General features: G+C 53.6%; 6 protein-coding genes across 6 annotated transcripts; 2 read left to right on the forward strand and 4 right to left on the reverse strand.

The window, feature by feature from the left end:
• Window positions 1–143: 143 nt before the first annotated feature.
• Window positions 144–4,399, reverse strand: ACET3X_002646 (uncharacterized protein; the record flags this gene model as incomplete). Its single annotated transcript, XM_069449412.1, has 2 exons — window positions 144–3,803; window positions 3,851–4,399. The coding sequence occupies 2 exons, from the start codon at window positions 4,397–4,399 to the stop codon at window positions 144–146; spliced, it is 4,209 nt and encodes a 1,402-aa protein (XP_069309193.1).
• A 3,014-nt stretch (window positions 4,400–7,413) lies between these two features.
• Window positions 7,414–8,361, reverse strand: ACET3X_002647 (uncharacterized protein; the record flags this gene model as incomplete). Its single annotated transcript, XM_069449413.1, has 3 exons — window positions 7,414–7,723; window positions 7,776–8,217; window positions 8,265–8,361. 3 exons carry the CDS (start codon window positions 8,359–8,361, stop codon window positions 7,414–7,416), a joined length of 849 nt encoding a protein of 282 aa, XP_069309194.1.
• Window positions 8,362–9,277: 916 nt separating this feature from the next.
• On the reverse strand, window positions 9,278–10,790 carry ACET3X_002648 (uncharacterized protein). The gene is made up of 3 exons (XM_069449414.1): window positions 10,443–10,790; window positions 10,243–10,397; window positions 9,278–10,062 (listed from the first exon to the last, which is right to left on the reverse strand). The coding sequence occupies exons 1-3, from the start codon at window positions 10,573–10,575 to the stop codon at window positions 9,325–9,327; spliced, it is 1,026 nt and encodes a 341-aa protein (XP_069309195.1). The 5' UTR covers window positions 10,576–10,790; the 3' UTR covers window positions 9,278–9,324.
• A 697-nt stretch (window positions 10,791–11,487) lies between these two features.
• On the forward strand, window positions 11,488–13,155 carry ACET3X_002649 (uncharacterized protein; the record flags this gene model as incomplete). Its single annotated transcript, XM_069449415.1, has 3 exons — window positions 11,488–12,462; window positions 12,514–12,761; window positions 12,813–13,155. 3 exons carry the CDS (start codon window positions 11,488–11,490, stop codon window positions 13,153–13,155), a joined length of 1,566 nt encoding a protein of 521 aa, XP_069309196.1.
• Window positions 13,156–15,107: 1,952 nt separating this feature from the next.
• Window positions 15,108–16,141, forward strand: ACET3X_002650 (uncharacterized protein). Its single transcript, XM_069449416.1, has one exon. It carries the CDS (start codon window positions 15,214–15,216, stop codon window positions 16,069–16,071), a length of 858 nt encoding a protein of 285 aa, XP_069309197.1. The 5' UTR covers window positions 15,108–15,213; the 3' UTR covers window positions 16,072–16,141.
• A 638-nt stretch (window positions 16,142–16,779) lies between these two features.
• On the reverse strand, window positions 16,780–18,381 carry ACET3X_002651 (uncharacterized protein; the record flags this gene model as incomplete). The annotated part of the gene is made up of 3 exons (XM_069449417.1): window positions 16,780–16,922; window positions 16,974–18,186; window positions 18,235–18,381. 3 exons carry the CDS (start codon window positions 18,379–18,381, stop codon window positions 16,780–16,782), a joined length of 1,503 nt encoding a protein of 500 aa, XP_069309198.1.
• Window positions 18,382–20,588: the final 2,207 nt, after the last annotated feature.

Below are 20,588 nucleotides of genomic sequence, written 5' to 3' on the forward strand. Positions count from 1 at the left end.
AGTAGGAAATCGAGAGAGCAAAGGGTATGTACAATGTAGCTCCTTGAGCCAACGCCGAACGCCGCAGAACATGCATTACAGTTATGGATACAAGGAAAGACGCGTAAAAATGTGTACGAGTTCTAGGTCGAAGGAAAGAGAACCTATGTTCCAGGTCCTGTCGGTTTGGAGTGGTCTCCAGAGTGGCCGGAGAATGGTCCTACAACAAACTCTGGTGTGGTGTCCATGTTCTGGCTAGGAGGGCCACGGTACTCGCTCGGGTCGGGCGCGAGAATAGGGTCAGTGGATTTGGTATCTGGATGCACGTCGATGCCGTCCTGTGCCTCGAGGTCTTGCTTGGTCGCGTCGCGGCTGAACTTGATCGAGTCGTTGTCGCCATGGCCGCGGTCGATTGGCGACCAGCCGGCAACACTGCCGGCAACGATACCAGCCATGACAGTGGCCGGACCGAACGCAGAGTTTGAGCGGGACCTGGTACGACGGCGACTGTTGGGTGTGGGGGGCGCTTGAGACCCGTCGTCCTGTGGGCCGTTGTTTGGAGTGCCAGGCAGGGAATGGCTGGAGCGAGACTTTGTAAAGATCTCCTTGGGATGTTGCACCTTGAACTTGATGGCACTAAGACGCCCACCGCGCACTTTGCGAAGGAAAGCAAGCTCGTCGCGGATCTCCAGCAGTCCCTGGTTCCACTGATAGTCGTCGTCGGAGATGACAAGCTCGGGAGTGCGTTTGCGCCTGAAGAAGTCGGGGATACACTTGCGGATGAGTTCGTCGGGAATGAGGCGAACAATAACACCGACAGGCAGAGAGAGGAAACCCAGGACTACTGAGTAACCCCACTGAGGACCGTTGAGCCTGGTCACCTTGAACGCGACACCGCCGACGAAGATGATCATCGTCTGACCGCCAATCATGATAGCCAGGATGACGATGAAGAACCAGTTGTGAGTGATGCCTTCGAAGACATTGAAGCGGTTGTCGAGCCTGCGGTTGTTCAGGGCGTTGAAGATTTGCATCCAGACGAAGGTGTTGAAGACCAGAGCCGGGAGCTGTTCCCTCTCGTGTTCGCTGTGGTAGCTGAGAATAGACTCGCCGGCAAAGTAGAGGATAAAGGTGACGACCAGCTGGTAGATTGCTTGGCCGATGATCATCTTCCACATCCTAAGTGTGATGAGAGGAGCAGACTTCGGGTCAGGCTTCCGGTCGAGCAGGCTGCGTGTGGGGGGATCGGTTGCGAGGGCCAGCGCAGCAAAGGTGTCCATGATGAGGTTGACCCAGAGCAGTTGAACAGCAGTCAGTACAGAGGTCTGATCGTCGCTAGATACGGCAGAGACGAAGGTGAGCAGGACGGCGGTGATGTTGACAGTAATCTGGAACTGCAGGAACTTCTTGACAGCGTCGTTGACTGCTCGTCCCCAGAGTAGAGCCTTGACGATGGAAGCAAAGTTGTCGTCCATGAGAATAATGGCAGATGCCTCCTTTGCGACTTCGGTACCAGCGATACCCATGGAGAAACCGACATCGGCAGTCTTGAGCGCTGGCGCGTCGTTGGTTCCATCACCAGTGACTGCAACAGTCTCGCCAAGCTCTTTGAGGCGCTTGACGAGCCTGCGCTTATCTTCTGGGCTAGAACGGGCAAGGACACACAGCTTGGGGATGACAGCGTCCATGTCCCGCTTTGAGAGCTTGCGGAAGGTAGGGCCTTCCATGACGACGCCGCCAGGTACAAGGATTCCACAGTCTTCGGCGATGGCTTTGGCGGTAAGGACGTTGTCACCAGTAACCATGCGGACGTAGACGCCGGCGTGCTGACAGTCTTTGACGGCTTCACGAACACTCTCTCGCAGGGGATCCTGGATACCGACAACGGCCAGGAAAGTCATCTTCTTAGAAACGTCCTTGAACACGGCCTGGCTCGGGTCGTCCTCGTTCTTGGAAGACTCAGCAGGTGGCCAGCTCTCAAAGTCACGGTAGATCAGGCCAATGGTTCGCAGGGAACGAGACGCGTAGGTGGTGATGACTTGCTCGAGCGTCTCGCGGTTGTCGCTGGTCATGGGTGCTTCGACGAGCTCCTTGTTGGCATCCGTGACGATCTTGTCGCACATTCCAAGCAAGATCTCGGAAGCGCCCTTGACGTACATTCGGTAGCGGCCGTCGTCCAGTTTGGCAACAGCCCCGGAGCACTTGATGGCCGAGTCGAAAGGCACAACTTGGACAATGGTGGCGTTGGACCGCTCCTGGGCGACGTTGCCCATGCCGAGAAAGTCGCGTGCAAACCCAAGTAGCGCGGTTTCAGTCTTGGAGCCGATGAAGGGATCAGGGCCACCAGCCTCGCCCTCGAAAGCGGTCGTGTTCTGGATGATCGACTGCAGGAGAACATCCTTGACGTCCTGGTTCAACGTCGCCACGAATTCAGATGCCGAAACGTCACTGGGGTTTTCTACAGGCGATTCGGCCACATCTTTGCCCTTGCTGAGATCATCAGCCGGTGGTGAGGCTGCTTTGAGCTTGTGGTCGCCGAAGCGGAGAGCCGTGCCTAGAGAGCCAGCGACAACCGTCATTTTGTTCTGTGTCAATGTACCTGTCTTGTCGGAGCAGATGGTGGTTGCGTTTCCCATGGTTTCGCAAGATCGGAGAAGACGGACCAGGTTGTTGTCCTTCAACATACGTGTCGTGGCGAACGCCAGTGCAAGAGTGACGGCTAGCGGCAGACCCTCGGGCACAGCAACGACAATGACCGTGATGGCGACAATGAGGATGTTGAGGAAGTTCTGGCCCTTCTGGGCAGGGGTATCGGGGCTGCCCTTCAGGCGGACGAGGAACTCGATGAAGAGCACGACAAAGAGCAGCAGGGCAGCAGCTCCACCAAGCTTGGCGATGTACGTCGCAAGAACGTTCAGCTTGTTCTGGAGCGGAGTGACTTCACTGTCCTCGCGCAGGGACATCATCGTCTTTCCGTAGCTGGAGTGTACACCAGTAGCAGTAACCAGGAAAGAGCCAACACCCTCCGAGACCTTTGCGCCAGACAGAATGAATGGGTCGACCTTTTTGAGGTTGTCGTGCCTCTCGATGGCCTTGAAAGCCTCCTCTCCAGACATTTTCTTGAGCAGGTCAGACTCTCCGGTCGCCGAAGACTCGTCGCACTTGATGCCATGGCCCTGGATGAGAATACCGTCCACGGGGATCATGTCACCGGGTTCCAGCTTGACAACGTCTCCAACGAAGATGTCGTAGACGGAGATTTCGCGGGTCGTGCCTGAGCGGATCACCTTGATAGTCCTGTCCTCCTTCTTTTTGTTGAGCTTGACGAATTGCCGTTCCTTTTGCCAGTCGTTCGCCGCACCCACAACAACCACAATGACGATGGCGACAATAATGGCAACACCCTCGATCCACTCGACCGCAGGCTCGCCCGGCTCGTGCTCCACGCCAAAAGTCTGGTACAGTCCGAGGGCCAGCGAAATCACAGCCGCGCAGGTAAGCAGGATCAGGACCTTGTCGTTGTAGGCCATCCACGCCAGCTGGAAGATGTTCTTTGGTTTCCTCACTGGGAGACGGTTGTCGCTGAAAACGCGCTTCCTGTCAGCAAAGGCATTCTCCTTGGAGCCGGCGGGGGCGCTGTCAGTGTGTGGAACACCATCGGGAGACGACTTTGGCGCAGACTCTGTCCTGCTCGGAGTAGTAGCCTCCTCGAAAGTCACGACACCGTCCAGCTGCTGCTCATCAATGCTCAAGCCGGCCCTGCGGTCGGTCCGAAGACCCTTTTCCAAGCCATCCAGGCCACCGAGAGCGTGGAAAGCGGATAACTAGAATTTGTTAGGATGTCACGAGTCAGTCCAGGCGTGGTTCTTACACTTTTGGGGTTGTACAGCTTCGCCAGCTGTCCGGGCGAAAAGGCGAACTTGTTGTTCTCGACCTCAAAGTCGGCCTCGGTGCCAGGATCGGGCTTCAGGGCGTCTTTGTCATTCATAATTTCAGTCGGCCCCAAGTCGCCCTTGAGCGTGTCGCCCTGTGACGACGGCACATATGTGCCTGTGCTGTTGGACTCGCCATTTTCAGTCGCCGAATCGACAGAGTTGCCGCGGGACCGGGCGCCGGGGACGTTGAGCAGGCCGGCGTTACTGTTCCATGCCGCGACCGGTGAGCTGATGTTATGCGGGCTCGTGGGTCTGCTCTCCTTGCTGTCAAACGAGTGCGCGTTGCGCAGTTCTTGCGACTGCTTCCCCGACTGTGTGGGCGAGACATTATCGGTGTTAGAGTATGTTGCAGGTGTGCTGTTGTCTTGAATGGCTCCCAGGAGTACCGAGTCACCCATGGTAGGGTCGTTGGTGGCAGACGTGTCGATGGTGATGGTCGGTGCCCGTGGCCTTGAAGAAGCACTGCTCGCGTCGTTGTTGGCCATTGCGGTAGCCTGGCGTGCCCTCGAGGCTGCTGTGGAAGGCTGAGAATGGGCTGTGCAGCAGGCAGACGGTGGTGGCCGTCAGCGTAGCAATGTCAGGTGTGCAATTCCGGTGAGTCTGCTAGATTATGAACAAGACCTCATGCAGAGAGTACATGCGGGTGGTGAGGGTGTGTGGTGTGTGGTGTGTAGTGAGAGGCGAAAGATCGTCGCCGTGGTTGTGCGCGTGTAAAGAGCGGAGCCAAGAGCCAGCGAGAAGGCGTGTGGTCTACGTCTTCTTAGTTGCTGCCGTGGTCGTAGCCGGCAAGAGCGAATGGCTTACCTGAGCGCGCTGCGTCTGCGGCAGGAGCGACTGAGCGAAGGAGTGATTCGAGTGATGCTAGTGACTAGAGAGTGGCAGTGTTCTGGCGCTGCGCATACTCGTCTGCGGTCGAGTGTGGCTATGAGAGCTCGTGGACCTGGCTGGGTGCTCGCAGAGACTATTAGGTGGCGAGACGACGCGACAATTACGCTGTTTGCCCAAGGGAAAAGGACTGGCAATCTCAGATGCTGGCTGCCAAAGTGCTCAAGGCAAACAAGCCCCCCAGCCAAGGCCATGGACCTTGTTGTGCCTCTGCCAAATGCCCAAGACTTGCACTGCCCCGATGCCAACCTCGCGCGCTAAGCCGCTTGCGTCGACGGCTATTTCGCAAACAGCATGGATGCGGGACCTTAGCGGGACGGCCTCTAACCTAACCCCTCGAGTGCCAGCCTCCGTTTCACCCCACGATTGCCCGGTAACAACTGTCCAGGCCAGGTCGAGTTTGCGCGCACTCTCTCTCGAGCGGCCATGCGCCATGTGGCCAGCAGGCCGGACACGACGACGGCTGCGTCGCACAAGCCAAACGGCTCGCCTCCGTGTGGCCAGTAGGTCGGGGCCAAGGCACGCCTACCGCAGCGCGTCTGAGCGCACATCACAAGTGATTCATTGACGCAAATGCTAGGAGCGCGCTTTCGCCTATAGCTACTCCTGTCGTCTTGGCCGGCCAGCCGACGTGTCCATGGCGCATCAGCCACACGCGTTCATTTTTCCAGTGGCGGCGACATGAAATTATTTTACCGCCTGCGCAGCCTCGACCCATCGTCAGCTCCACCTGCCCTCGGCTTTGTTGGCTCGCGGCCATCTCGCCGCCTCGTACCTGGACGTCGAGACGTGTATAAAGGGATGCGTCAATTTCCGAGCGGCCAAGAGCTCCACAGGCTTGGCTGTTCCGTGCCTGGTGCCATCACCCGCCTAGTCTCTGAGTTTGTTTGCGTCATTGACGTCGTGATTGTTCTTATCGTCAACTTGGATCACCAGGCGCGTTGACCGCTACAATCCCCCGAGTTGAGCATTCATGGATCTGCCTGTAGCCATGTGCGCGAGAGTGTCGTCGTGCAGCGGCACACCAAGCATCTTTTGCTCGCGTCCCGATGAGGTTGGCAATTGCTTCGTCTCAACATAAGCTTCTGATTCCGAGCTACAGTAGTGAGAGGCTTACTGCGTACAAGATCATGACATGCTTTAGATGACCACTTCTGCGACCTTGGCAGCCTACCCCACAGCGTACGCGATCGGTCCGAGAGGTTGTGGTTCAAGATGTTCCGAAAGAAAGTTACCCTCCCGCATGTGCGGTCCACGTTACGAATCAATAACAGCCGGCACATATTGGACAAATTTAACAACAAACACTCTTGCAATACGCGCGTCTCCGTTGCTCTATTTACGTCGTGGCATGGAGAGAGCAAAGGCGATATTTCAGGAAGCGTTTGGTATCGCCTGCTCGCTGATTCGTCCGTTGAGACGGCAGCGCTTAGTAGACGCCTGCCGACCGTTTGCTGGCCGTTGCTGCATGTCAGCAGTATGCAGTCCAAAGAGTCTTGAATAGCTCGCATAGTTGGGAGAGCATGCACAACCTATTTTGTAATGAGATGGCATGCATGATAGGAGAGCTTTGGGAGAGGACGGGTCCAGGCGCTATGTTCCTTTTTAGGCCGAAGATCGCCCTTCACGGCGATGAGTATTTGCTCATTGCATGCAGTTACTATTAAATACAGAATCTGTACACGCTTGCATAGTGCCCATTTCTAAGCCTGGATCTGGTTCGCGACACGTCACGGCTTCAGTGAGTAAAGGGGCGCATTATGATGTTGAGATTATTCTCTATATAGCCATCGCTACAAAAACAGCAGCAAGACACGAGGTTCGGAGACTGTGGACAGGCCCCTGAGCAGAACCGAGAAACGTCCAGGACTGATGGTGTTGCGGGAGATGTTCGGTCGTCGTTCTGCGCGAACCATTCATCATGAGCCTAGCGCGAACCGGTTAGCCCCAGACGCAGGCTAGAGTACACAGCCTCTTCTATCGCCTGAAATCCACACTCTGGAACGAGAAGGCGTAATCTGGATATTGGTCGCCACCATAATTTCTCAACATTACACTTACTTGGGCCTGCCGCATGTACCCGTCATGACTGAGGCTGTGCAGGTGGTTGTACAGGGCGTTGCTTCATATTGCGATAGTATGGTTAGTGCTGTATTCAAAGTGTGTTTTAGTCTGAGAAAGTAGTTGAGACGTGGCGAACGAGTGACGAGTCGGTCTCTTGTTTTAAGGATATGTATGACTGAAATGCGGATATACATTGAGTCTGAGACCCTTTGGCTAGTCTTGAAAAATGTTACAGCACATTCTCCTAAGCTCACATCATCGTTCAGATACCACTCTCCATCCTGATGCAACAATGATGCATATTGCGGTCAGATGATCACGTACTGTTTGACAAGAAGACGGCAATGTCAAATTCTCCACCAAGTTACAAGACTTACACTTGCGTCACACGCATCAGATATTCAGTAGACAAGAGTCGTGCTAATAGAAGAGTACAATTATTTGCTTATGTATGTATTCGAATGCTTCATCTCTCTGAAACCACAATCAACCCCCTTTGATATCCTTCATTTGCTTTGAGTATATGCCCTCAGGCCATGACTGCAGGGGTCTAGGCATGAGCTGCTGCTGCTGCTGGGTCTTCGGCCGCAGGGGTTTCTCCAGCGGGTGGCACTTCTGCCGGGGCTTCTTCTATAGGAGCCTCTTCGGCGGGAGCTTCCTCTGCCGGTGCCTCTTCCGCTGGGACCTCAGCAGGTGGTGTCTCCGCGGGTGCCTCTTCTACTGGTGCCTCTTCCGCTGGCGCCTCAGCAGGCGGTGTTTCTGCTGGCGCTTCTTCAGCAGGCGGTGCCTCTACAGGAGCCTCCTCAGCAGGTGCCTCGGGAGGTGCTGCGGCTGGGTCCTCAGGAGTTGCAGGTACGAAACTATAACAGTCAGTGTTCGTTCATAGCACAATCATATCTCGGGAGAACTCACGCAGCAGTCTCCAAAGCAAGCTTTCCAGCGGTTCCACCCACAACATCAGTGCCGTCAATGCTCGATTCACTCTGCTGGCTCAGTTTGACATAGTCAGACAATTGATGCGCATTTGCAGGGTTGACCATCATGACCTGGCCCTCCTGGCAATGCGGTCCGGTAGCACAGTACAGAAACATGGGGTCGGCACTGGTGACGGGCATGTTGAAGGTTCCAACTTCTGCCTGGCCATCTTCAAAGGGAATGTGGCCGCTGTGGATACCGCCTGCCATCGGCGTGCATGCTGTATCGCCAGTCGACTGCGTGACGGTGTGGTTGCCGTTGGAAAACTGGAACTGGATGATGTCGCCGACTGCTGCCGTGACGGTGTTGGGGATAAAGGTATCTTGAGGGCCACCAACGATTACGGGGATGATTTGGTTGGCACGACGAAGAGGGTTGGCTTGTTCGGTCAGTGTAGCCGAGCGACGGGCAGGAACAAACACATACACTTGATGCTAGGCAGTCTGTTGACGGTCCTGAAAGCCGGACCCGGAAGCGCGCTTGCCGTGGCAGCAAGGGCGAGAGAGAAGAAAGCAGACTTCATTGTATCGCGGAGTTCAAAAATAAACAGTATTGAGGCGTTAAAGGCTGGCTACCGTTCAACGGTAACGAAAGAATCGAAAGTAAGTATTAGGTAAAGACCGTTCTACGGTATCGTAGTTAAAGAGCGATATAAGAAATGAAGGGTGCGGAACTCAAATAGCGCAAGAAGACATACCAGAACCTGCTTCATATACACCCGTCTCTCCGCTGTGCTTCGTCGGCGCCTGAACCGACTCTCATCCTCCTCTATCCACACCTGAAATCTTGCCTACGTCTCTCGCCTCCTGCGATAATACCTCAAACATCGAAAGTGGCCTGAGGTTCTGTAGGGCTGCCACAAGCAACCTATGGCGCTCGGCGGTGTGGATACCTGGACTGTAAGAGCACGGCGGCCAAGCTGTCGCATCTTTGCACGTCGCCTAAACGATGTTTGACAGCCTTGTTTGCCAAGAGCGAGGTCGGTAGATGTGCATGGGTGGTGGCGCGGTTTGCCGTTTGAGGAGGAGTGGGGCTAGGAGCCCCGAGTTGCACCATGATCGTTTGAAAACCCAAAGTGCCTTAGCATGCGCGGCGCTTACACCTGAGAAGGCAGAAGCGGGTAAACAGCAGGGTGTTTCCTGTACTGGATGAACGCATATCCTGAAGAAGTAATGCGTGCGTCGATGACGGGGAGTTGGTGGAGGATGACGGCTGGAACTACAAGGGTTATGACCTCGGAGTGGTGTAGCCACAAGCGTCGGCAGTGTGTCGGTCTCCATCATTCCTCCATCCAACACAATGGAGTGGTGACTGTTCCCGGGAAATCCTACCTCAGGGAGGCTATACCATGGAGGTATATGTAGAAGCTATACCGTAGACGGTATACCCGCACAATCTTGTTCACGGAAAAAGCGGTACGCAGTGAGTCGGACGTGATTTGGCGACAGATTCTGTAGATCGCGGTCGTTCTCTATTCATAGTCTAGCTACTCCTTGCCTCCAAGATACCGGTAGACCACGGAAAAGTCTTTGCCTTTGCAGTCCTCGGCCTTTTCACACGCATCGTAGAGCGCTCTGGCGGGCTCCCCTAATGCGAGCTTGACATTGGCGTCAGCAGCAGCCTTGAGCGCGAGTTTGAGGTCTTTGCTGGCTAGACCTATGCCAAATCCGCCCTCGTAGCCTCTACTCGCAGGCGAGCCCTCGATGACACCCGGAACCGGGTTGTTAACCTCGCTGGGCCAGCATTTCCCGGTCGCCGTGTTGATCATACCAGCCAGCGCTTTGGGATCTAGTCCCCACTTCACGCCCATGCTCATGGCCTCTGCGGTTGCAATATTGTTGAGCGCGAGGAGGTAGTTGTTGGCAAGTTTCCCCTTGAGGCCCGCACCAGGCCCTCCAAGATGCACTACTCTCCGGCCCATCTTCGACAACACTTTGGTGGCTCCTTCAACTGCCTCTGGCGGCGCACCAATCATAAAAGTCAGCGTGCCAGCTTGAGCCCCAACGACACCACCTGACATGGGCGCGTCGATGAACTTGCCCTGGCCGGTGGAATGGGCAGCTTCTGCTACCTCGGCAGAGGTCATTGGATCAATAGTCGAGCAGTCGATGAAGAACCGCTCTTTGTTGACGGCGCTGTCTGTCAGAAGAGTAGCCGGCTCCAGCATCTCCTTGAAAACTGCCTTGACGTGCTTGGGCTCCGGCAGCGAAGTGACGATGGTTTCCTAAGGCTGTCAGTACAACGCCTTCAAGCAGCAACGACAACGTGTGTTGGTGTAAAGCATCAGAGGATTGGCTATAATATTTGTGTAATCAGAATAAGGGCCACGAATGGCCCCCAACTTAGATCATTGATAGAACAATTAATTCATCATAGAGCGGTAGGAGTAATAAGATGTACGTACCGCGTTCTCGGCGACCTGTCGGACGTTTTCAGCCACGCGTACCCCTTGCGGGTGTTCGTCGAGGAACTGCTTCGTGGCTGCGGTGTTTACATCGTGCACGAAGAGCGTGTCTTCAGCCGGAATCTTTGCCCTGAGGTTCTTCGCCATGGGATATCCTGAGAGTGTTAGAACGTGTGGTCGTAAGTTGCTACAGTACTAACCCATGCGTCCCAGTCCTATGAATCCCCATGTCGCTTGCAGACTGTGGGAGCTTGAAAAGCATCTGCGTGCACTCTGGCAGGCTATAGGTACTGATCTCCGTAGAGGCGCACCCAGCGCCGAGACTGTCCGCATCGTGATATGAGGAGAGGAGGTGAGCTGTATGGTTGGAGTTGGCGGCGTGTTGCGGAGCGGTTGGAAGCGGTCTCCGCACGTATGGATCGCATTCAACCGAGGTCGCGGTCCAGAGGTGCAGCCGTGGAAACATGGCCAACACCACTGCGTGGGGCTAGCTGCTGCTGTGTAGGCATGATGGCTGGCGTGACCCGACCCAGTGCTGGAGCTGGACTGAGGTTTGAAAGCAAAGAGGGACAGAAAATTACATGCTGGCGGAAAAGTAAATCCGGCCGAATCACGCTAACTCGAATGGTGGACCGGCTTGTGCTTGCATTATTTGTGAATCGTCATTGTACCATATACCATGGGCATAAAGGGAGACGGGTTTGGGGCAGACATCAAGCGCCGCAGCAGCAACAAGGGAGACATGTCGACGCTAACCCCTGATGATTGGGTGGGTGAAGGAACTCGCGCTCGTGCTGTGCACTCGTATCTAGCTCGCTGTCTCCTCGCCTACCTGACTGGTCCTGCAACAAGTTGGTTGCGTCCTCCACATACTTTCAGAGTTCCGGAACTCTTGCAGCTCTTCTGGAAACTCCTCCGTCCGCAAGGGTACTAGTGACTGAAGTATCGTATTTTGATGTCGCGGCACGGGGTAGGTAGTCAGGATGACGTAACTCGGGCTCATCCTGACGCGATAGCGTCGCGGCACACGCCGTATCAGCCTTCCTGTCCTCTTCTACCATCACATCACGAATTGGTTCCTTCCGGATGAGAAGATCAAAAGACATATGCTTGCGACATATTTGAAGCTTAGAGAAGACGCGTAGCTCTCAAAGCCACACCACGTTGGCGCGTGTGACGCGCAACCACCTCGGCAAAACACGACGATTATCTTATCAGGCTCTGTGCACCTCGAGAACGCGACAAATGGCGCCCTCGGAGACAGCGCCTCTACTCCGCCAGGAATCGACAACGTCATACGCCCCAGACGAGGAGTACGATGAGACTACGGCCGTGAGGAGTACGTTTGCCCGCAATCTTGGCGCGCTCGATGGCTTCGCGCTCCTGATTAGCATCGTCATCGGGTCCGGAGTATTTTCATCACCGGGGCCTATCGATGCGAATGTCCCATCACCCGGCGCCGGGCTGCTTGTATGGCTAGTTGGGGGCATTCTAGTATGGAGTGGTGCTCTGACCATGGCAGAGCTCGGCACAACGTTTCCTGGCGAAGGCGGCATCCAGCCATATCTTACCTACATCTATGGAGATGTCTTTGGATACATGGCGGCTTGGTCATGGGTCGTTGCAACTATGCCAGCTACGCTTGCGATTCTCAGCATCGTCTTTGTGGAGTCCATCTACTCCAGCTTGGGTGTGAATGAACCGGATCCGCCCATTACGCATAAATTGCTGTCTCTACTTGTCCTAGTGTGTGTGACAACGTTAAACTCTATCAGCACCAAGACGAGCACCCGGCTATCTAGCTTCTTCGTTGCCATAAAACTGCTTACCATTTCCTTGCTCATCATATCTGGATTGGTTGTGGTCTTTGTCTTTGTCGGAAAGAGCAAGGACTTGGGAGGTCATGATTGGCATCAAAACAATTGGTTCTCTCCAAGAGATACAGTATTACCTGACGGATCAAGGTTCGACTGGACAGAAGTGACTACGTGGGAGTCACTTGGCTTCTATTCTACAGCTCTTTATGGGGCTTTATGGGCATACTCTGGTTGGGACAAAGCGAACTACGTTGCAGCTGAGTTACGAAACCCAAGCCGCCAGCTGCCATTGTCCATCAACACCGCTATACCTACAATCATACTCTGTTATGTCGCAGCTAACGCGGTCTACTATGTTTTACTTCCTTGGGGGGTCGTATCAACAACGGATGCTGCTGCAGTAGTAAGTATTTCAAACTTGTGTGCCACAATCTTACAAACTGACGTGTACCAGACGGCTGTTACCCACTTCCTTGGCAAGGGTGTAGCTTACTTTGCTACAGCGCTTATCTGTCTTGTCATTGCGGGCTCCGCTCTTGGTAACTCTTTCGTCGCTGGAAGGATGACTGTGGCAGCAGCGAACAACAACTGGTTCCCGCGTGTTCTTGGCACCGTCGGATGTGTTGGTACCCTGAGAGTAAGCAAAATTGCTGATTCGGATCAACCAGCGGATATGGCCATGGACAATGGAGAGTCTCCCATGTACGTACCCACCCGAGTTCATTTTGACCATCGTTCTCTAACGACGGCTAGCAATGCTTTGATTCTCAACACTATTCTTTCCGGCATATACATCCTGCTCGGAAACATGCGCATCCTGTTGACTCTCAATGGCCTGGCTGAATATGCATTCTTCTTTCTCACCGTGCTTGGCGCCATCATCTTACGCTTCCGAGAGCCCGATCTACCCAGACCCGTAAAACCTCTCATTCTTATCCCCATACTGTTCGCCCTGATCAGCGGCTTTGTTGTTGTCAGAGGCGCTGTCTTCGCGCCCGTACAGGCAGTAATCCTCGTGGGCATTTGGCTCTGTGGTGTTGTATTTTACTACGTCAGGCTATGGTTCTTGGAAAAGAGATCTAGAAGATTAGACTAAGCCAGGCAATAGATATGCAGACAATCGCAGCTTTTTTGCTCTTAGCGGCATCGCACAGCCCGAGTCATCCCATGCATCGTCACCATCTACACGGCTTGAGCGCACTAGTGGAGGTTGTCTTACCCCGTCATCCCACCGAACCCCGCGCGTTCCGAGGTAACTTTTTAGCGTCGCGTCTGCACCAGCTGTAAATACCAAAACTGGCTCGGCTCAAGATGACACTCACCAGTCCGTACTTTCTGGAAAGCTCTCATTGTTACCATGGTTGTACGTCCATATTTCACCGACGATAGACGCGTACTATCTTTCGATAAAGTAATAGAACTCGAACGTATTGACGATTGGACATTTCGCTCGATCGTAAAAGCTTACTCCCCAACCGGCGGCGAGAATGGCACATACGGCGGGCACGTGTTCGCTCAGGCTGCATGGGCTGCGGCGCAAACCGTTAACGAAGGGTTTTTAATACATGTAAGCTGCCGGTGGCGTACCCTTACAGCAGCTGCCTAACATGATAGAACATTACCGGATGGTTTATCTTAGGCGGTAAGCCCAATGAACATTACACGTACCGCGTTCGAAAAATCCGAGACGGCTACAACTATTGCATCCGAGATGTGACCGTGAGCCAGGTCGATGCTCATGGTTATATGTTTGTATGCACCTGCTCTTTCAAACGGGAAGAGAGCTCACCCTTCGACGTGCAAGAGGACGTGAATCTGAAGGAGATGTACAAGGATGCACTAGAAGACAAAGCCGATGAGCCGATGGAGCATCTGGCGGCCCCAAGTAATGATTCTGAACATTTCCGGAAAACATGTAAGTGTCCCTGTACGCATTGCACGTGAGACATATACTGACTTCGTAAATCCACGCTTAGACCTTCCGTCGCATCCAGAACACTTCAACCCTATAGCTGGATTGCATATACGTAAGGCTGATATGACCAGTTATAACCGTAACCGCCATCCGCTCGATCAAAAACAACTGACATTTTACACTCTTCGTGGCTCATTGCCCTTACCTACCGCGCCATATCCGCCTCCCTTGGACTCGAATCAAAACTTCACCTTGACACGAGACGCCAATATGCACGCCTGCGCACATTTGTATGCATCGGACCGCAACTCTCTCTTCATTGTCCCAAACCACCTCGGTCGACCGCGAGACTACACACGCATGGCGTCCCTATCTCACAGTGTGGTCTTTCATGTCGGTATAAAAGACCTCATCATGAACCCCGAGCCGCGGATTGACCACCCAAATGCTGATCCAACGTTATGGGAAGATGGCTCCCTACCACTCTGCAATCTAGAAGGCCAGAATGATGGTGACAAAGACGGGCGTAAATGGTATGTGCAAGAGGCTTGGATCACTAGAGCTACAGGCGGGAGAGCACTTCATACCAGTCGTATGTGGGACTACGAACGGGGCGTGCATATTGCGACGACCTTTCAAGATGGGCTGATCAGGTTCAAGAAGGATGAGAAGCTCTAGATCATCAGCCCTCAGTGCGCGCCTCGGGATTTTCGCCGGCTACTACCGAAACAATACTAAAGATGTGTTCATTGTGATTGACGGCAAAGTCGCGATGTGGAAGCTAGAGGATTCCGCTGGTAGACACGCGAATCACCCCTTGGGCAACTTGGAATTTCTGTGGAAAAGGATGCACCGACTCACTCGTCATGGAATCGATGATAGCATATACCACGCTCGAGTCTGGATTATTGTGAGGAGTACATGATCGATTTCTAAGCTCGGGAACTTTGGACGGCGAAAGTATCCGGACTCTTGGCTAGAGCGAAATCCGGAGACTTACCAACCCACCTTGAATGCGACCAAGGATGAATTCCTTCCGACGAAGTACTAGTCTTGACTGATGTCTTTTGCGTATCCCATGCATCAATTTGCTCCACTTCAGCCACCGCGCATGTCAGCTGTGTTGGTCTCTCGTAAGCTTCAGGCCCCCTATAAGTACCCTATTGGCCTCGCCTTGTTCTCTTCTAGCATATCAATACATTTCACCACACGAGAAACAACAGCAAACCATCGATCATCATGGGCGAACCCAGCATAAGCGTCAACGCAATGTTTGACACGCTCGCATCAAACTATGAGGCCTCTACTGGTGGCTGCACCCGCGAAACCGCCATGCATCTCGTCGACATACTGCCTCCAGTCGACTCCGACTCCGTCGTCCTAGACAATGCATGCGGAAACGGTATTGCCGCGCAAGAAGTCCTGTTCAAGTACCCAGATACTCCAATCAAGATCACCTGTGTCGACAACGCAAAACCGATGGTTGACCTAGCACGCCACATCCTTTCAGCTACAAAGTCCTCGGCGACTTTGTCCTTTGATGTCATGGACGGTAGCGACCTGACATACCCCGATGAGACATTTACGCACTCGATAACCAACATGGGAATATTTTTCTTCCCCGACGCGGCAAAGGGTGCAGCGCAAATCTATCGCACGCTCAAGCCAGGAGGAACAGCTGTCGTCACTAGCTGGAAATCTACAGGTCACATGGCTGTTTTGCACGAAGCGCAGAAAGCTGTCAAGCCAGATGAGCCCTTGTTTCGCTGGCCTGTTTCGGACGACTGGTTCGAAGCTTCGCATCTCAAGAAGACACTGGAAGGCGCCGGATTCAAAGATGTTGACATGCACGAGAAGGAGGTTTACTATGCCTCAAAGAGCGTAGAACAGACTTGCGGCTACTTGTTCGCCATGTGGAAGCAGATGGGGCCAAAGTGGACGGATGAAGAGAACGAGGAGTTCGGGAAGCAACTGAACATTGCCGGGAAGAAGGCTGCCGTGAAGGTTCAGCGGCGGTTGAATGGGAAAAAAGATGCCGATGTGGTCGAAGTAGAGGGGTTTAAATGTGTAGCGCATGTTGCTATCGCTAAGAAGTGAACAAAACAATAAGCCACAACCAGGCAGTGCACTCCAGATTCCTCAACAATGCTACATTCTTGGCTTGCACGATCACTACCTATGTCCTCATTGCCCCAACTGTGCTCTGTATGACGAAGATGTGCAGTAACATTGCGATATCTATAACAGTGCATGGAACTTCTCCAAAACAAATGGGGGCAGTCTTAAGGTAACAGGCTGACTAGTAGCCTAGGAGCAGAATGAGTGACAGGGTGCAGACAGCGAAAGCGCAATCACATAAAATTACAGCACATCAACTGGCAAAAAGAAAGCTCCTGGGGTATCTGCTACTGCAGACGAATGCTGATGAGAGTGGGACTCGAACCCACGCCACTTTCGTGACCAGGAATATGTGTTAAGGTAACCTTAACCTGGCGCCATAACCAACTCGGCCATCTCACCATTGAATGCTTTGATGAAGGAGGGAACAAGAGTAAACAATATATAGTTATTAGATCACAATGGGCCGAAAGCACGGTGGTTGAGATGAGGGGTCGAGCGGGGAAAAATTTTGATCTCGCACTCTTAGCAGTATCGGCGACACGGCAGCTTCAGTCTAATGCGGGCTGAGCCTTTACCCATTGATTTTGCAAATGCAAGTCCCCTGAGTGAGTGGAGGGGTACTGCACAGTGTGCCTGTAGCAGACTTCGTCACATTCTCATGCAAGACTGGCAGTCGTATTGGCCTCACAGCTTACTCTTCAAGCTCAACTGGTCCGGTCGCCACATCTCATTCAGCAGTCGCGTTGCATTAACCATCTCGGGTCTGCACTGGTCGAGCGATGTGATGCCTAGCAAGCGCATGCCTGTCTGCAGCTCATCAGCCAGAACTGTCGTATGTTAGCATATTTACTTGACTCCGGAGCAGCGATGAGACTTACTGTCTACACATCTCTCGACACCCTTCGACCCATAAGCTCCCAGCGCATATAGGAAGGGTCTCCCTACGCCCACCGCTGTCGCGCCTAGGCACAACGCCTTCAGCACGTCGTTTCCATCTCTCAGTCCACCATCGAGGAAGACTTCCAGCTTGCCCATAATTTCTGGACAGTATGTTCGAATCTCCAACAACGTCATGAGCGCACTCGGTGCGGTGTGCAACTGCCTGCCCCCGTGGTTACTGAGCAAGATTCCATCACAACCATGCTCCATTGCAAGCTTCGCGTCCTCCGCGCATTGCACCCCCTTCAGCACGATCGGTCCGTCCCATTCCTTGCGGATCCACTCTAGATCTTCCCATGTGGTATGCGGACTCAACTGACCTTGTACTGGCCGTCCACCCATGGCAGGCGCAAAAGCGTTGTCGCCACCTGTCTCCCATTCTGTAGTACTCTCTTCTGCAAGACCGACCGCTAGCGCCTCTTCGGCCTGAAGATAGCGATCCGCCGTTCGCTTACCGAGAACAGGCGTATCGACTGTGATCCAAAGGCCTCTGTATCCGCAGCGTTTGACGATGCGCATGAGCTCGATAGCCTTGTTGCGGTCGACAGGCATGTAGTATTGGTAGAACAGTTCCGTCGGACTGCCATTACCAAGTCGCTTTTGCTCATCTTGATAGCTCTGCATGATCTGCTCACTGCTCTTAGAACTCGCGGTACTGACGACTTTGTGGATCCCCTTCCGCACTGCTCCTCGGATCATTTCTGGCTCAGCAGCTTCATGAATGGCACCCATCGTTCCCATGGGACATATGTAGAATGGATACGGTGAGCTATGCCCAAAGATCTCGCGGCGCGTGTCTACATCGCCTACGTTCCGCATCACACGCGGTCGGAAATTGATGCGACCCCAGTCATCGAGGTTGCCTCTGAGCGACGCACCGGTGTTGGCGGACCCAGAAGCGTAAACGTACGACTTGTGAGGTAAGACTGCTTTGGCCGCTGCTTCAAAGTCGGTGGTCGAGACGCAAAGGCTCACGTGTGGAATCTCGTTGGAGTTGGGGTCGGTTTGGGATGGCTTTGTTGATTCTTCGCTCTTGATCTGGCGTAGCTGGCCGAATGTGTTGGGGTCGACAGGTCCGAGGATCGCATCTTCGGGCAGATAGTCCCCCAGATAGCTCAACGGGTGGTATTTCTTGAACTCTTCCGTCGCATCCTAGTAAAGGTCATTTCTGGGTCGCGTCAATACTCCAATAATACTCACCGACCCGGCGTTCTTGAGAATAATCGGTGCGCCGCCTGGGTGCTCCGAAAGGAAGTTTGTCACATTGTATGCCTTTGAGTCTAGCACTATCCAGCAGTCTTTCTTGCTGTGGTGCTTGGCCACTTCAGCTCCATCAATCTGCGACATCGTCCAAACTCTCTGCGGTGCCCTGTATCAGTGGAGATCTCGTCTTTTGGCTCTGCCAACCGCTGTTAAGGTATTTGAGGGGGAGTTTCCGAATCGGGTATACCGCGCCCCATGCTCCGGGAATAAAGCCGGCACCACCAGCGGGTCAGCTGCGTCCGAATGTCGTCATGGAGATAAAGCAGTTCCTCGCCAGTGTCGCCTCTTCTTTCTTCTCTATTCGCACAAGATCATGTGAGTCGTGCGAGACTACTAGATATGGAGGTTTCCATTTAGTAAAACTACTCAAGCCCCAAAGTTTCCCACTGCATTGTCTTTGCGACTTGTGCTTGCCTTCCGATCGCTCATCGGCTAAAGCACGCCATAAAAGGGCGATTAGCCGCTCATAAGATCGCATGCGCGTCTGGTACCTCATATGTATACTGCAGTAGCATAGATGTCATCCGCAGATACCTCCCGTCGCGACTCGAAAGAAGAGCAAAAGACAGTGATTGGAGGACACAGGTTCTCAGCATAGATAGCATAGTGTCTACTGCGCTTGCAAGAAAGCTGTCATTCGTAGGGTATGTTATATATGTACAGAATGACACGGGAATAGCCGCGACTTTTTGGAAAGATCGAGGACAAACATAAGGAAAGAGAGGACATACAGTCATGAGCATGAAGAAAGGAACGTTGGAACTCTCCTGTTCACCAAGAGAAGGAATGCTGAAGACCGCGCGGCTCTTTGCTGACAGGTTTGCGAAGCGAGGCAAAGAGTGCCAACAGTTGAGCTGCTTCCATCCCACCTGTCTCTTGCCAGAACGTAGAGGAACAAGCTTGCTGCATGGCAAGCTCGTAGCAAGTATCAAGGAGTGCATTTGTATTTTCTGGCGCATCCTTGATTCTTACCTTCATCGCAATGGCCATCGCGAGAAAGACATGAAAGCGCGCCATTGGCATGGAAGCAGAGATTTCGACTGCAGGTCGCTGAGGGTTGGGGTATACAGACTCGCAGAACCGAGAGAAGAGTGAGGGGGTGACGGAGTATGCTCTATAGTCCAGGGACTCGAGATGTTGAATGAACTCCGTCGTCAGCGTCTCCGCTTCGAAGCGACTGGGAAGTGGAGTGGTTGCCAGAGCACGACTGCGGTCGGTGAAGCTTGATCGGGAGGAACCTGGGCCTGGACTCTCCGTATGGCGAGCGGCAAAGATGCCTTGACGAGGTAGTCGTGGTGCCGGAGCCAGAGGAAGTATGTCGTCTTCGACCTCTGGAATCGGCGACATGGCTTGCTCATTACTAGCCTGAGACAGAGAAGAGGTTGAAGTCTTCCGAGAATGACCCCGACTGCTGGTACCTGGTTGTAACTGACTAGAGCTTGCTTGAGCCATGAACTCCCAAGATGGCGCCGTGTGCGGTTCGATGGATGATGGCATAGTTTTGCTCATAGACGGGTATGCTGTTCCGAACTGCGGTAGCGCGGATCCAGGTGGCATCGAATCGGGTGACGAGGCACGTGTGGTACCTAACCATAATGAAGGTACTGGTGAAGACGGCGTGGAGAAGTTGGGGAAAGGCTCACATTCATCTATGGCGATGGAAGGCATGCTCCCACTTCTAGCTGAGAAGGAACCCAGATCCAAGCCATCGGCCGTGAATGTGGTGGGTATGGTGGTGTCAAGGTTGAGGTGCGAAGGCGGTCCTTGCCAGTCAAATGATGTTGGCGTGCTGGCGAGGAGGTTCTGGTCGATGGATTCCATACCATGCATGGGCGCACTGACATGTCTGGCCAGCTGTGCTTCGAGCTGGTGTATTCGTCCTTCTAGTGCTTCGCGATGTTCCCTTGAGACTTATTAGAACACGAGTCATGTGACCACGCGTCGACGCGTCTTGATGCTAGCACTCACGATGCAACCACTTCTTTTGGCTTCTGTGTTCTCACGCATTGTATTGCAAAACGTTTACACGTGGAGCAGGGCGTCTCGCCATCGCATCGAATCTTCCTCCGTCGACATCGCTCACAAGCGTTCGAGACAGACTTTCGCCTGGGCTGCCAGTCCTTGACCGCGCTGGGAGAGAAGTGAGCTGCATCCTCACCAGCAGGCAACGAAGCTGTCTCGAATTAGCGATACTGCAGAGCGATATAGTTGCCAAGCTTACTGAAGGGGCACATGCTAGAGACCGATGTTGAAGATTCCGCGTCGGATATTGAGTCTTCCGAAGATTTGGA

Source organism: Alternaria dauci, chromosome 2, assembly GCF_042100115.1.
Source record: "Alternaria dauci strain A2016 chromosome 2, whole genome shotgun sequence".
NCBI classification, from domain to species: domain Eukaryota; kingdom Fungi; phylum Ascomycota; class Dothideomycetes; order Pleosporales; family Pleosporaceae; genus Alternaria; species Alternaria dauci.